The sequence below is a fragment of the Aquila chrysaetos genome, chromosome 4, assembly GCF_900496995.4.
Source record: "Aquila chrysaetos chrysaetos chromosome 4, bAquChr1.4, whole genome shotgun sequence".
NCBI classification, from domain to species: domain Eukaryota; kingdom Metazoa; phylum Chordata; class Aves; order Accipitriformes; family Accipitridae; genus Aquila; species Aquila chrysaetos.
The window spans coordinates 24,632,939-24,650,054 of record NC_044007.1 but is presented as its reverse complement, the minus strand read 5'-3'; the positions used below and the strand labels follow the sequence as shown (position 1 = coordinate 24,650,054).

The 17,116-nt window shown below is 44.4% G+C and overlaps 1 protein-coding gene across 2 annotated transcripts in view; it reads right to left on the bottom strand.

Annotated features, from left to right (window-relative positions):
- NIPAL2 (NIPA like domain containing 2) overlaps positions 1–3,575 on the bottom strand; it is a 52,085-nt gene extending 48,510 nt beyond the window's left edge. For both annotated transcript variants that reach the window (XR_003923176.2, XM_030012808.2), the window contains exon 1: positions 3,195–3,575. Coding sequence is in view for 1 of the 2 variants with exons in the window: in XM_030012808.2 (XP_029868668.1) it covers positions 3,195–3,299 (105 nt within the window). In the remaining variant the exon portion in view is untranslated. The remainder of the gene's footprint in view (positions 1–3,194) is intronic.
- Positions 3,576–17,116: the final 13,541 nt, after the last annotated feature.

Genomic DNA, 17,116 nt, shown 5'->3' with positions numbered 1-17,116 from the left:
TCTCTGGTGGCAATGCCAGCTGAAGAGGCCCTCACTGTTTCTGGGGTGCTTCCTCAGCCAAGGGAAATAGAGAAATGATCTTCCTCTCCATGGTGGCAGCTCCCTGCCGTCCTGCACTGGGTCCCTCACAGGACAGGGGCAGCAGTCCCCACAGCAGCAGAAGTACCAGCAGAGACTGTGCTGCCACTGGAAGGAACTGGGACCAGACCACGCCCTCACCTTGCTGAGGCTCAGTGGCACTGGACATCAAGCCCTTAGGAAGGTGGGGTGTGTTGAAGCACTGAAGACTTTCTCCTTGAACAGAATGAGCTAAAAACCTTAATTGTGGTACTTCACAGGAGATCTAGATTTCATGTATACGATAGAAGGCAGCCTAGAAAGACCTCACAACGATGTGGTTAATCTGTGGGATTTCTCATCACACCTGATAGCAGCCACCACCGCCCGCTGATTAGACCACACAAAGGATCAGTTTTCCTGGCTGCACGTAATCGCCACCTGCGCGTATGGCCTGTGACAGGCTGTGATATATTGTCACGGGACAAGAGGCCACAGATCCATCTGAAGGAGCTGTCAACATTTTAAACCTCAAATATAGAGCCGAAATGATTTATTACCACAACCCATGAAATAAAACATTCTCTCGAGGTGAGTGTCTGGGCAGCCAGTAATAACTCCGAGTTTATTCAGAGAGAGGCAAAGGAGGAAAGAGAAGCAGAAGTGAAATGAATTTCCATCTTCAACTCAGCTTCTGCACTTGAACAACTACACACAGTGACTACACACAACAGCCGTGTGAAATACTGAGTTATGGAAGAAGTATCACATCCGAACTTCCATTGAATATTCTCACCCAGCTGTTTTCTCCTTCTCTGATACAAAGTCAAATGAACATCAATATTGTAGATAATAATCTCAACTAATCTTGCAAAATGTTTTTGTCCATAAACAACATTGGAAATAAATAAACAACCTTTAAGAAGTGCTGAGGGAAATAAAAAAGGATTAAACTGTGGCAATTACGTACACTTTCTATTACGCAGAAGAAGTCCACATATGGTGGCTCCTTACATTCATTACTCCAGCAGACTCAAAAATATTACAATAATATTATTTTGTCAGGAAATACTTCAAGTAACTAAGTACGTATTTCATCAGATTTTACTGCATCATTAAACATGCCCATGTCGCGTGACATGTAACGCAGCGCTGAGACAGGGAAGGCTGTGGGAGCACGGGATCCTGTGTTGCTGATTTCAGAGGTGCAGTTCCTTAAGCAGCATCAACCAAGCTACATCCACACTGACGCCAAGGAGAAGGCCTGCCTCCACCCTTTTTTTCCCTATGGCCACGCATTCCTCCTTCTACCCTCATGCGGACAGCTACCACCAATTAGCCTGATCAGGGACCTGGCAGGAGAATAACCCAAATTAAAAAAAAACCAAAGAAATGTAATGCCAGCACAAGGAGGCATTACACTACACAGCCACGTGGACACAGGCACTTTAACTTCTTCCAGGGAGCTGTGTGTTCAGACATTGTTTAAGGCTTGCTCCAGTGCCATGGATTTCCCTAATGCACGTGTCAGATCTGGTGATCCCATGTGGTGTCTCTGCTGCCCACACGGCACTAGGTAGCTGTGACCAGCAGCCATGGTGAACCCCTCATGTCTAGGGGCTCTTGAAAAGGAATCTGACTCTTTCACCTCCTGATGGTTCATGGCGCTGACTGGGCTGAAAAATACTCCCCCAAAAGCAATTCACCTCAGCTTTCCTGGGATGTTTCAAGGCAGATGAGAGCTGGTGCGGTTATGGTCTCTTGTAGAGGCAGAAAGCAAAGAGCTCCTCTTCAAACCAAACCGAGGGGATAAAATGGCCTCAGGAAAAGGGGAAGGGAAAGAGCCCCTGTGTGAAGACGTGAAACTGGGCTGATCCACTGAATCATGGCCAGGAATGGAGGGAGGAAATGGTTTCTGATATTTTCAGAAATGTAAAATGTGAAAATGGGGGTGCACAGAAGAATTTAACTGTTGGGAAAATGAAGGCTGGCGGTAACACATGACCCTTAGTTGCCCATTACCTGGTCCAAAGCCTCAACTCAAGTAGAAGGACAGAAAATCGGTCTCGCCCATGATGCCCAAGCAACACTAAAAAATGATTGAGGTCTTCCCAGGCTTAAAACACAGCAATCCTCACACAACCACTCCAAGGAGTATAGAAGCAGGGCTGGCACGTTTTGCAAGCAAACCAATAACCCCACCGTGACGTGCAGGTGGGTGTCCCCATGCCAAGGGCGTTCTCTGTTGCTGCCTTCCTCCAGCAACTCTGCAAGCACCCCAGCCCTGGGACCCTAACTCCCAAACCCACAGTAACCCTTGGCTTTACACTCTTGTCTCCCATAAGAGATTCCAGCTCTGGTCCCGGGAAGCACGGCCACCAGCCATCAGCCAGGAGGCCTGCTGCTCTGGGGGCCCGAGCACAGGAATTCACAGGTTTCCTTCCCTCTGAGAACATGGGGCTGAGAACATGAACAGGAGAAATGCCTCCTGCCATCTGGATATCCACCCAGTAGCAAACGCAGAATCCAGAGGGGAAAGTTTTTGGGACCTTCCCCAGGCTATGTCCTGCTACTGGGCTGCTCGCAGAGAAAGGAGAGCGTTAGTTGCAAGCCATTTTATGCACAATTTATACCAATACTTTGCATCGTAAAAAAATGGTTTGCCTCTTATGCAGCGAAAAACAAGAATGTTGACTATCCTCCCATGCCTCCTAGTTTGTGAAGCAAAAAGCAGGGAAAAGGTAAAGGGTTTAATCAACCTCCAATTCATTTTTATTGTTAGCAGATGCTTCAACTTGCTAGTTCTCGGGGGCCACTTCAGTCTCTCTTTTGCAGTTGCCCAAATGCATTGTCAGCACTGACAGAGGCAGAAACACCAATGACAAAAACCAGCAATGCTCTAGCGCAGAACAGCACAGGTCTCTGCCTGTTTCTACTCAGAAAGGACTGCTTGGAGGGGGAAGCCAGGGCGGTGCGGGCTGGACAACGGGGTGAAGGGGGAGCAGGTGTCAGCTGCAAACAGGCTCTGGAAGGGGGCTCTTCGGAGGACGCTGGGGAGAGGCTGAAATGATTACCCCGCTCTCCCTGAGCCCACTTGTTCCTGGGCCCCAGCATGGTGCTGCACGTCAGGGACTTACCTTGTGTGTGCTGTACCAGGGGCCGGAGAGGGGCCCGCTCCCGGTGCCCGGCCCCCCAAACGATGTGTTCCAGGATGCCCACTCCGAAACGGGGAGGATGCCCATGTCCCTGCCCTCAGGCCCCGGCCACTGGCCATGCCATGTGCTGTCACACCAGTGGGGACGGGTGGCTGTGAGGAGAGGCGAGCAGGACGGGACGTGGCACTTGCTTCCTGGTGTGGGAAAGGCTGCTCCCGTGGGTCACTCCACACGCAGGTGTGTGCAGCCGAGGGCTGCGACTGCGGGTGGGCACTGGGAGACCCTCAGCTGGGGAGTATTTGTAGCATAGGAGAGGAAGGCGAGCTTGACAGAAGGTTTTGCTGCTGCTTCCCAGGGCATTCAGGTGCCTTTTTTTTTTTTCTGTCTGACTTCCCCAATGCCCCACCCTGCTCTGAAAAGGCAGCCTGGGAATTTAACTCCTTCAAATCAATGCCTAAATCTGATGGTCAGTTATTAATTCTTCACTGCTAGATTGCAAGACTTGGAAGTTGTTGTTCCCACATGCATATAGTCACTTGCTTAAATTCTTACTTCTGTCATGTATTCTTTGTTTGTAAGTGTTTCCTGAATAGTTTCTTTGCTGAGATTTCAGGCAATAGATTTGTTCCCAGGCTGTGGCTTTATCCATTCATTCTGTTAGTTTTGATTTGATCACTTAAGCTCTCCTGGGGAAAACAACAACTTAGCTCCTTAAATGGGAGAGGAGCTAGCAGGGTAGGAGCCTGGCAGAATTACATGGGAGACAGAAATAGGCTTCTAGAGAAGCACAGAAAGGAAGAATTAAGCCACTGCATCTTCAGGGTCTGGACAAGATAATTGCTTGCAATCCAGAGAGCTCATAACTGTACTTTGAAAGGATTGGGTTGTATTAGTTTATCCTGTTGGTCAGCTGGGCTTGAAAATGTCCAAAGTCCTGACAAACAGCATAGCAGACAAGGGTCAGTGGGCAGTTATTCTACCACCTGCTACAACAGAGTTTTCACCTTCTTTTAAGAAGAAGTGGGATTGATTGCTTAGTTCCAGTGGGACTGGTGGTCCTACCATAAGCGAGATGCATCAAGAGAGAACAAGTCAGCATGCAGGAGAGCAGGCTGGGGACTGAGCTCCCAGTAGGCAAGGATATGTAATACCTAATAGAAGTGAGCAGCAGCAAAGTTGACTGCAGAGAGAGAAATGAGGATACAGCCCCTCAGTATGATTAAATTGTTCAAAATGGAAGGAACACACAATACAGGAAAGAAACTGAAGTTAAATTAATACTATCCTACTTGACTACATAACCAATGCCTGCATTAGCCACAAGGATGTTATTTGAATCCAGCCAGAAGGTGACATAGGAAAGGCAGAAGGGGGAAGGTAGTGCTTCAGTTAGATGATGATGTAACACCCCAAAATACAAAACCTTGCCTTATAACAAGAAATGAATGTTCATGTGTATGGCCTAACTTGAACAAGAACATAGAACAAGAAATACAATGTTCATGTTTATGGCCTAACTTGAAATACCAGTTTCTGTGATGGGAGCTCCAGTGAGTCCTCTGTAAATACTGGAGCAGCCATGTATACACAGGTACACTGGAAAAAAACAGCTCCAATATTTCACAGCTATGTAAATTGCTGCAGACTATTTTTACAGCATTGCGTAATTACTCTCCAGAGTCTAAGCTTACATTTAAAAAAAAAAGGTTTCTAGGCAATTTGGGTTATGGTTGCAAAAAAACCCTTTAAAGTGGAACTGGATTGTAAACTGCTGCAGTGATACTTGCCCAGTCTAGAGAGAGTTGAAACAATAGCTCAGAGGGAAGTGTGAATGGACCCATTCTTCTAACTGGAGCGCTAAACTGGAAGTCTGCTGACAATTTAAGTGTCAACATCAGCTACTTCAAGGCGGATCATTTTAGCAGAAACACCAGGCTAATGTTCTTATTTGTCATCTTCAATTTACACTTGTTGGATAGCAGATCCTGGGGCGAGGAGGAAAGGCAGCAACTGGTAGTCAAGGGTTGCTGGGCTGAGGAAAATTCTCCTGTTCCTCTGCCTCCTTCACCCGCAGTCACCTCTGCCCCAGCTCAAAATGGGGAGCAAAGAGGTCAATGCTTCCCCAGGCTGGGGAAGTTGTCTTTGGTAGCCAAAAGCTGCACTGGTCCCCACCAGCCTGCCAGTGACCTCTGCAGTATGGTTCTCTGTCGCCAAAAATGCACAAACTGGTAAGAGATTGAAAAGGAGTGTAAGGGGAGTGGGAGGAGAGGAGCAGCCCAAAATATCTCTTGAGGACAGTTGCTGTTGTTTTGCTTCATTCTTGTTGGTTCACTGCCTAAAATACAAATGTGACTGTGGTTTTCTCTTGCATAAGAAAGCTATTGGAACAGGTTTCTGTGATGTTGTGTATGTGGAGGCCTTGTTGAATTGCTTTTGAAGTTGATCTAGCAGTGATAGATCGCTGTTCCACACTGGGTCCAGACATGCCCACTCTGTCTAAACATGCCAGGGGCCCTTATGGCATCCTTTATTTATTAAAAATCTCTAATTGTCTTGCATGTATAAAACCCCAAAGTTATTCAGACAAATTTGACCTTTCTTTACGTTGTAAGCCAGTAAACAGCATTTTAGAAACTATTTCTGCTCAGTCACCACCCTCCATTAGAAAAAAACAACTCAGTATGTGCAAATGTCCCTATATTTGCACATTGCTGTTTTCAGGCTGAAAGTGATGCTGAGGTAATTGGCATAAAGGTATTAAAGCCCTTGAGACTGATGCTTAAAATATTCTGAGGAAGTGTCCCATGAAGCGGAAGCAGAAGATGGGATCTGCAGGATGTTTTGACTGAGAACATTATTTCCAGTTTTCAGTGGCACTCAGCTGTGCTGCAAGCTTCTGCCCAAAGTTGAGTTCTGTTTGAGGGTCCTTCAAAGCACCTCTGCCAGGTGGGCCAGCAGAATAGACTGGAGCCACTTCAAAACCATGGAAGTATAAGGTGTTTTCAGTGGGCACCACAATACATTAGCAAAACAGCACAGCAGAGATCTGGCACCAGAGTCAGGTTCACATCGCTGGGGACATGTTCAGAATGCACCATGTATAATTCCCTGTGTGTGTATTTTTGGTTGTTGTCCTTGTACTGTGGGGAATCTGGGGTAGCTCAAAAAATACCTCAGGGAAAGTATCTTCAGAAAGATGACCTGACTTGCTGTTGCTGGCTCTGTCTGTCTTTACACCTGGGCAAAGGCAACAGAAATACAAGTTTGTGTCTGGCTGTGGTGGCTGACTCACATCAGAATCGGGACAGCACTGATTCTCCCTGTGAGTAGCATCTCGCTCCCTCTGAGTACCACACAGCAGGAGGTAGCACCTGTGAAGATGGAGTAGATGCTGCTTGAGTTGGTTTGCTAGAAAATCTCGAGGCTGATTAAACTCAGTAATCTGCAAGGTGGCAATCTTTGACACCTCCCATTCTATTGCCAGTCATTTTGGGGTAGAAAAGAAGGGGCTACACAGCCTGAGAAATGGCATCCACCTTCTCTAGTCATTCCCGTCAGGCTCTTAACAGCTTGGGTTACTTCTGAGCAATGCAGACACAAGAGAGTATTGTGGGTTTTAATTGCATGGATTCCCTTACTTTGATGCTATATTTCTATCTGATATTCTTTGGCCAAACATGGGTCTCTGTTAACAGAAGATGATGTTCCTCTGTTGGGTCACAAGGCTTTGGAGACTGCAATGGGTGCTTTGTCAGCCTCAGGTTCAGATGATCTGGGACCGTGCTTGATCCATGTATCTTCCCGAACTCTGGCTTGTCTTATATTGGCACCACATAAACCAACAGAGTTATTATGCAGTTTCCTACCTCTGGTTGCTTTAGCCTCCTGAAGTCATCCATGGATAGCTTGACCTGGCATCAGGGTCACTTCATTTCAGATACTCAATACACTTGGGTGTCTGAAGAGGAAAGAAGAGGGCCTTTTGTGTTTGCTTGCCCATGTCCCATCACTTCTCTGAGCTTACACTTCGTCACTGTAGATGACCCAAATTCTTAGCTGAGAAGAGTCCACATCCTTGACTACTGGGCTCTAGTCACAGTTATCAAGACTCCCTAAGCCAGAAAATGAAAGAGGTTATGGTTTCCTCCTCTGCCAAATAGGAAAACTGCCCTTCCTCCAGGGTACCTAGGTGTTCCTACCACCATCTTCTCTCCACTGTGAGGATAGAGCCCAGGTGATGGGAAGTTCACTGCTGGGATGGATGGTCCCAGCTTGGTGATACAGGAGAAAGTTGAAGACCTTGCTTTTACCCACCACTCAGAGGACATGGCTGCTAGTGCCACATTAGTGCAAAAAGTCCTAAGCTTGTGCAGGATGATCAGACGTGTTTCTGAGTTAAGTGTCTACAAGCAGACTTTTGCTGGGTCAGTTCCTGTGTGTAAGGCCATACCTGAAGGCCTGAACCTGTGAGCAGGGGAATCTGCCTGGGGTGGGTTGCAGGCAGGGTATACTGTGTAGTGTTAGCACAGGATAACTTGTGGAAGATGTCTACAGACAGTCTGTTGATTTTTACAAGCAGCTTTCACCTCCCTTCCCCCAGCAGCTTTACAAGTCCATGGTGCAAGTATGTACTACTTCATATGCTATCAATTACAGTCCCGACTGGAAGTTGCTTTCCATCTTGAAGTCTACAAATGTACAAAAAACAGGAGTCCTGGAATCAAGATGTACATTACAGACCTTGGAGAAGGCTTTTGTCCTTCCTTTCTGGATGGTGGATCAGTGAGAGATTTGTAGACTTTGGACATTTTCATTTTTGCCTTTTAGACCCTACCAATTTAGGCTTAATCCTGATCCTTTTAAAATCAATGGCAAAGTTCCCACTGACTTCAAAAGAGGCGGCCTGAGCTCTCAAATACTTTAAAGAACAATTTTAAACAAACAAACCTAAGATGGATAAGAATTGCATTTTCTCTCTCTGTTAGGCATGCAACTTATTTTCTCCAAATGTAAATGTTACCTGGAGAGCTAAGCAGTGATGTGGTTTTTATTATTTCTTTAGGAGGCTACAGTACCCAAAGTATATTCCATACATACTTCTTCATTTAGGAGCCAAACATAGCCATGTAAAGTGAGCAGCTTGTTTACAGTAGGCCCTTATGGCTTGCTATCAAATTAGTGGCAAATCAGGACTGTAGTAAACAGAGGTCAAAGATCAAACCCACAATTTCACATAAAATTCCAGACCATGTACACAAAATTTAAAATGCAAAATCTTCAAATCACAAGACCATCAACTGCTCTTAAAACTAATCAAAAGCAGGGTAAGGACTGGAGGAAATGAAATTTAAACGTGATTTTAATCCAAATTTTAATGGAACAACTACATCACGGATATCTTTTAAACCATGACAGCTGACTCCATGCTACTTATTCTCACTTGCCATGAAACAAGGTTTTGGTACATCTCACTTGCTATTCATACATGCCGGTTTGCTGCTTCTTCTCCAGTTTGAAATAAAGATAAAATAAATTACAGGAGAAGTGTTACCAGCTAAGACTTTACAGGGGCTCTGTTCCTGTTAAAGCTCATGGTAGTTTTGCATCACTCCTTTTTAGTGCAGTGATTCTCTGTGTTCAGAATGGGGAATGGTAAGATTCTGTTTGCTCCACTTTGTGCTGGAACGACTGTGTTTGAACACAGTCAGGTCCCTTGGCTGATGGTCCCTTCCTTACCTGGAGGCCAGTGCCCACGTAAGTGTCTCGCAAGAGATCCAGGACCATGCCAGTCCCATACGTGTGCGTTAGACTAATCCCCAGTCTGAAGTGGTCTGGGAGGATTCCTGTTCCTGGACCCAACTAAGGGAAAATAAGAATGCAGACTCCTTAAAAATGAAACTTATTTGTTTAATGAAGATTTGGTTACTGAATGCCACCAGATGTCAGCATACACTATATGATTAAAAGCAAGTGCCAGTAGAAGTGAGCAGTGATAAAACTGCCTTTTGTCTCATGGAAATGATGTACTGGATCAGCTTTGCTGTGGGAAAAATTATGGCAGGGATTAGCTGGAAGCAATTGCCCGTAAGGTTTTGCTCAAATATCTGCTCAATTCTTCCATCCTCGGGGGGTGCCCATCTGCCTTCCCTTCACCCCTTCTCCCCATCCACAGGCCTATGAGAGGCCTGGATCTGCCCTACACTTCCCTGGGGTTTCCCAGCACGGGTCCAAAGACCTGCATCTTTCTCAGATCCAGGGCAAGGGGTGGGGAACTTGCTGGGGATCCGGACACCTGCTTTTCATATACGTAGTTAGGGAAGATACACTTTGACACCAAATACCGCATCATGGTGGTATACACTGCTCTGGCTCTGTAGGAACATGAGAACTCACCAAGGAGGTGGGCACAAAGAGTGGTTGATGATGACTTAGGGAAAAAAATCTGAGTAGCGGGAAAATTGTGGTGTGGGTTTTTTTTTCCTGACGTACTCTTTCCCACTTTGGCCAACAAGTTTTAGACTATAATCGACGTACATGAGGGCTCTATTTTCTCCCTCTGAAATCAATGACACAGCTTTTCAGAGTAAGGGCAAACCTTTGGGAACCTTCAGCCAGGCTTCTTCCCTGCCTCTTATTACCTCTTTTATGGCAGGACCTGTAACACAATCAAACATGCCCAGTCTACATCCTGTTGGCTTGACAATTTAAATTTTGTACACATGTACACACATTGTACATTTGCGTCTTCCTCCAGTCATATGCACCTTTTAAAACACCTAAAGCAACAAGACTTTGTAGTGCAGCTCTGGCCTGAAGGGCCCTTTCAAAACTGTTTTTCTTAATGAACATATACACAGCTGCAATTGTTATTCTGCCACTGAAAATTTTGACCTAAATCTGCCATTGTCCACACACATCCCAAGAAATCAGAGAACATTGATCTATCAGAAAGCACAAGTCCAAATAAGATAGCCAGAGCCCAGGGGACAGCCAAGCAAGGTAACATTCCTTTGGAGCTGAGAGTCAAAATGCCATACAGCTGAATTTTCCAGCACATGTCCTCTTTTTCTCTCTTGGTGATTTAATTTAGTTTTGAGGATTTTGCTGTGTTTGGCTGACTTTCTGGGCTTACAGCAGCTTTGGTTGAAGGTCCAGTACAATAGCTCCAAGTACGCTGGCACCCATCCAGACTTTGCAGCCGTGGCTACTGTGCTGCTGCAGATGAATTCTGCTGGAGGCATGTGCTGTTATCACGACACACCAACACAGCAGATCTGATGCTTTGGGGCAGCTTTGGGCCAGCTTCAGAAGACATAGAAAGCACAGTGCTTCTGGACACTATCAACACTATTGCTTATGTGCTATTCAGCCTCTTTGCTCCTGCTCAGCCCGTCTGGTGCAGCCCAGAAGCATCAGATGTCCATACCAGAGGCATGTGTATGCAGACCATCTGTGCAGCAAGCTCACTGCACGTGTATATGCAGTAACAACACAGAAACTCAAGCAATCCAAGGGCAAAAAATCCATCAGGTCTTTCAATCTCATCCACGGCATGAATTGGAACAATCTGAGGATGGCTCTGTTTGCATCAATTGAGTCTCACCTAAAGAAGGGCATGTCCTGCCTACGTCTTATGTTAGTGGCCTAGCAGTGAGGCTAGGGGACAAGGAGACATGAGATTGTCTGGGAACTGCCTGTTTAACCTGGCTCCAGCTATGGTGCGGGGAATTCCCCGCCACCCCACCTTTGAAGGGCATAAGGCAGGCACCTCACTTCAAATCAGTAGAATATCCTTAAACAGGATTTTGGTGCCTATGTGCCTTTGAAGATCTGACCTGTACCTCAGAAACCTTATTCTACTGAATAGCCCAGTGACTTCAGAGGAAGGAAACTGCATATTATAAAATCTGTATTCCAAAACCACAGTGAAACCAGCCCTGGAGCCAGATACTTTATCTATTACAGCCTTGACAGCACTCACATATGGTGGCAGTGAACTGAAACAGAGTATGATAAGGTCCGATCTGGATTGGATCTGTTTGGGAAAAAAAAAAAAAGTGATTTAAAAATAAAAATTATGGTATTTTGGTAAATCCATAAAATCCCTGAAATATTAAACATAAAAACTAAAATAACCTGAGGCAACCTTCAGGATAACTGGACTGAGAGCACACTGGTTTCTTCCCTCCAAGAAACAAATTGTTAACATGAATATCACACGTCTGTGTGTGTGTGAGTGTGCTGAGAGCAGGGGAAGAGCTCAAATATGTTTAATAACCAGTCAGTTGATATCGCAAAGCTTGCATATACAAAATATTGCTTGTTAAAATATTTGGAGAATTGGAAACAAGCTTTCTTCACATTACAAAGGACAAAATCTTTTTATGCTTTTGCGTTTTAAATTAATGTTCAATAGGTTTATTTCCTTAGAAGTTCTGTTTTCATAAATGTACCATTTTGCCTTCTAAGAACAGATAAGACACCCTGATTATAAACTAGCTTTTATAAATGCCAAAGATCAAAGTCCAATGTTTTTTGCTTTAACTACAGCGATACTCACTATAGTGTTTCAGAAATGCTGCTTTCATCCTTGTAAAACCATCCAAGCAAACAAAAGCTATACAGATGGTCAGAAATGGGGATAAAATTTTGGGATCGTTTGGACAGCACAACAGTAAATAATAATAAATCAAGAACATGGTGATAGATTTCTTTTGCAGAAAACATCTTCACTGAGGTGTATTGACACAGATGTTTCCTGAAAGGGCAAGTAGAGATCCCTGAAGCATTTGTTGTAGATGTGCAGATGTTTGCTCTGGTGAGGAATATTATCATGGTATAAGTAAACAGGATTTTGCAGGGGTATCTGTTGGGGGCATATTACATTTCCTTCAGACAAATGATAGATTTCAAGTACTTCACTGAAGAAGCAGCTAACTTCATTGGTAGAGAAAATACATATTTTGCCTGTGATTTGGGTTTTTTCTAGACATAGGCAGTTTTTTCAGAATATGTATTCAAGTTCTTAAAAACAATTCATATAGAAAATACCTCCATCAGGGATGCTCCATGAGTTTTAACTTCCTTTGGGGAAAGTATTTCTTTTCTTGCCAGAAATTTGGTTCCTTATTTAGAGTCTGTAGAACATTCCTTCCCATATTTATTATATTTTTTACCATATTATAATGATTTTAAGAGTAATAGATCTTTTTTTTCTACCTTGGACTGCGTGACAGTGTCTCTTTTTCAAGTTAGACATGAGGAACTGATCTTTCTTCTGAAAATACCTTTTTTTATTATTAGAAAGCCATTTGCAATACAGAGTTTACAGACTGTTTATGATAGTTTTGAACATGATGGAAAGAAAAAAAGAGCAGTATAAATTGAAATCAAGCTATACCAGACAAGGAAACGTATTATATAAGGAAAAGATTTACAGGATTTCAATCAAGAGTGGCTTATGTGTGTAACACATGGAGAGGTTTCAGTTTGGTTGTTGCGGATCCTCCAATTCCTCATCCAGTCTTTGCACATGTGGAACAAATAGATTCCACCCAAATCTCAAGCCTGCAAGGTTTTCCTTTGCCCTGTAATATACTCTCCTAAGCGGAATAGGTTTTGTGGGTTTCTCCTAAAGGTCGGTGATCAAATCCCAGATGCATGTGTGGGTGGGGAGAGCCCATTTTCAGTCCATAGCAGAACAGGTTTTTTCAACTATTAGCAGAGTTTCATGCAGAAACCTACTCATCTCTTTATAAATCAAATGCAGCAATTCCTGTTATTTAAATAAGCACAGTTTAGAGTGTGTACAGATACCTTCACTTATTGCCATGGTTATGTAGATCAGGTTTGTATCCACTAGTTTGCTAGCTCAGGACATGTGTAACTGAAATGTATGACGGAAATGGTGGAGATTGGCTTTATAAATAGCTGAGATACAGATAGAAACTGTAAGCCAGGGGGGATTTTAGGTCTTTGACATTTTGAGGAGGTTTTATTTTTTCCCTTTTTCCTAGCGGCTGATACAGATTCTCTGTGAGAAATGGTACTTTGGAGTTTGAAGGATATAACAGGTTTCCCTTAAATATTCACATTGGATGCAAGCTGTGTTTGCCATTTCTGTAAAGTCTTGTCTCGTCCCCCTGTCTTTTCTATTTTTGTGTTATCCTTCAGGATGAATCTTTCATATGTGTATATCCTCCCCTTTCCCCTGTGTCCTGGGATGTGGGGATGGCAAAGTAGGGATTATGCCATTAAGCCTCTAGTCGACTTCTGAGATTGCATTTATTTAACCTGTACAGTTCCTGAGTTTGCTACTTTTGAAAATCCAAATGTAGACAAAGACTACTAAAAAGAAGAAGAAAAAAATATTCTAATTGCTTGCTAAAAGTACTGCAGGGTTAGCTTGGGAGATGAGAAATCCCAATGGACAGGCAGGCACCACGCCAATGTCACAGCCCTTCCCAGTCCAGATATGCATGTCCATCCCTGGTGGCAGAGGGAAAAGGGATCTGGGACGTGCTGTCTTTCAGCTGGGATTGCCGCACGGCAGCTTCTGCTACAGTCTGCTGGGGAGGCTGCCTGGCATGCTGCAGAGCTGTACGGCGCAGGGGATGGGGATCCAGGAGGCAGGCTGCTGGGTGGGACTCTAATGGGTTTTGTAGCACTGCACAGACATTCAGGTCAAAGCGGTCTAAAATAACCTTTAGCTATTTTTGCCTTACATATCACTGAGTGTGAATTTCCTACCATTAGCAGTCATAGCACTGATAAAGCTGCTTGGAAAATGGATATTTATTTTTTTGCAATGGTGCTTTTTTTTTTAACTAAACCTAAGAAAAAGCACAAGTCAGTCTCAGGTTTCCAAATGAACATTTGAAAATTGTCCAGGAAAGAACGTCTTGCCACAGAAAAGACAAAAAAGAATGAAGAAAAGCAAATTTTTCATTTGAAAAATTTCAGTGGAAAACATATTTGCCAGGCATTTTAGCTTTTGTAGGTCACCCATCAGCCTCAGGTATGGCTTGCAAGTGTTCCCTGTGTAGATACATCAGTGGTTTTAAATAGCATATTGCAAGTATCAAGGTTTTGTAATAAAGTAGTTCAGTACCAGTAGCTCAATTTTATATTGTCTGAAGATGTGAATACAGATTCCTCTAATCCCCATGTTTTCATCAAAGAAGGGTGTATTTGGTGTCTGTTATTGTTAAAAATTTGCATTCTGGTAGCACCCACCATTTCCCCAGCAGAGACCAAGACTCCACTGTACAAACACGACAAAATGATAATTCTTTCCCCTAATAATGATTTTCACATGGACACCAACAGCAACTGCTCTTTGCTCTGTGCAGTTTGATTCAATGCTCCAAGGTACCGAAAGCAGTTACTTCGAAACCATGTTAGATCTGTGTGCAGTCACATTATAAGCAGTTTGTTTGTTTAGGATTCCCCATGTGTAGCACACTGTCTGGTGGTGCATGCTTGTTTTCCAGCACATGCTGGTGCTGCTGAATTGTCAGAGAGAAATTCCTTCCTTTACAAATGTAGTGTTATCTTTGAAGTGGTTCATTGTGAGCTGCTTCTCAGTAAATTGTGTGTGATACTAACCACAAGGGAAAATATACACAGGAATTGAATGGGAAGTGTTTTTAAATTAAGAGAAAGCTCCTCTAGGGATGGCTCAAGAATTGAATCCCTGCAAGGCCTAAACTCTTACCCACAGTTTATGCTTCCTATTTATCCAGTGGAAAATAATGATAGACAAAGACTTTCAAGTAACTAGAGGTTTCATAGGCTTTCATTTTGGGTAGTTCATATAGCAATGCTATATGGGGACCTGGCTTTGTAGGAGCTTTGTACATCTCATATTGAAAATCTTACCGCTTTGAGGCAGACACCAAAGGCTCTGAAATCACTTTCTGCTTCCCACAGGACCTTTAGTGCTGTAATATAGAGTTAAATAACTGAGATGTTATTGAGGGAATTGGCTGATGTAGCTACCAAGCCACTCTCCATGATATTGGAAAAGTCACGGCAGTCAGGTGAAGTCCCTGGTGACTGGAAAAGGGGAAACATTGCACCCATTTTTTAAAAGGGCCAAAAGAAGGACTACCTGGGAACTACCAGCATGTCAGCCTCACCTCTGTGCCTGGGAAGATCATGGAACAGATCCTCCTAGAAGCTATACTAAGGCACATTGAGGACAGGGAGGTGATTCAAGACAGCCAGCATGGCTTCAGCGAGGACAAGTCTTGCCTGACCAACCTAGTGGCCTTCTATGATGGAGTGACTACATCAGTGGACAAGGGAAGAGCTACAGATGTCATCTATCTGGATTTCTGTAAGGCCTTTGACACGGTCCCCCCCAACTTCCTTCTCTCTAAATTGAGAGATACGGATTTAATGGATGGACTGTTCAGTGGATGAGGAATTGGTTGGATGGTCACATCCAGATGGTAGTGGTCAACAGCTCAATGTCCAGATGGACATCCATGACAAGTGGTGTCCCTCAGGGGTCCGTATTGGGACCAGTACTGTTTAATATCTTCATCAATGACATAGTGGGATCAAGTGCACCCTCAGCAATTTTGCAAACGACACCAAGCTGAGCGATGCCGTTGACATGCCTGAGGGACAGGATGCCATCCAGAGGGACCTGGAAAGGCTTGAGAAGTGGGACCATGTAAACCTCATGAGGTTCAACAAGGCCAAGAGCGAGGTCCTGCACCTGAGTCAGGGCAACCCCTGGTATCAATAGAGGCTGGGGGATGAAGGGATTGAGAGCAGACTTATGGAGAAGGACTTGGGAGTACTGGTGGATAAAAAGCTGGACACGAGCTGGCCATGTTCGCTCGCAGCCCAGAAAGCCAATTATACCCTGGGCTGCATCAAAAGGAGCGTGACCAGCAGGTCAAGGCAGGTGATTGTTCCCCTCTGCTCCATTCTGGTGAGACCCCACCTGGAGTCTTGCATCCAGCTCTGGAGTCCTCAGCACAGGAAAGACATGGACCTGTTGGAGTGGATCCAGAGGAGGGCCACGAAATGATCAGTGGGATGTAACATCTCTCCTATGAAGAAAGGGTGAGAGAGTTGGGGTTGTTCAGCCTGGAGAAGAGAAGGCTGCAGGGAGACCTTATTGCAGCCTTTCAGTACTTAAAGGGGCTTATAAGAAAGATGGGGACAGACTTTTTAGTAGGGCCTCTTGTGATAGGACAAGGGGTAGTAGTTTTACAGTAAAAGAGGGTAGATTTAGACTAGATATAAGGAAGAAATTTTTTACGATAAGGGTGGTGAAACACTGGGTCAGGTTGCCCAGAGAGGTGGTAGATTCCCCATCCCTGGAAACATTCAAGGTCAGGTTCGACGGGACTCTGAGCAACCTGATCTACTTGAAGATGTCCCTGCTCATTGCAGTGGCGGGTGGACTAGATGACCTTTAAAGGTCCCTTCCAACGCAAACTATTCTATGATTCTATGTGTATGAAGCAAGCAGAAGGATTGTGCTGCATCAGCAGAGAGCCCTCTGTCCGAAGTGGTCTTCCTGCCACCTCAGATGTCAAGGACTGTCCCCAATTTACCACCTTTCAATGTTTGAAATTTCTCAATTCCAAAGGTAATCCAGATTTCCTCTGCTCATCTCTCAATTCTCCAAACTTCATCCTGGAAAAAAAAGTTGATCCTAAAAGATGTGACTGGTCCTGAGGTTTCACAGATGACTTACAGCAATCTAACGGGGACTGCTGCTGGAAGAGATTTTCCTTTTCTCCAGATCCCTCTTTCCCCGGACCTGGTTGTACACTCCTTCCCTCCTCTCACTTCAGCTCTTGCAATCCTGCAGCCCTGTGGAAAATCAGAGACACATGGCGATCTGGCTGAAGACTTTGTTTCCACCCCCTTTTTTTTCT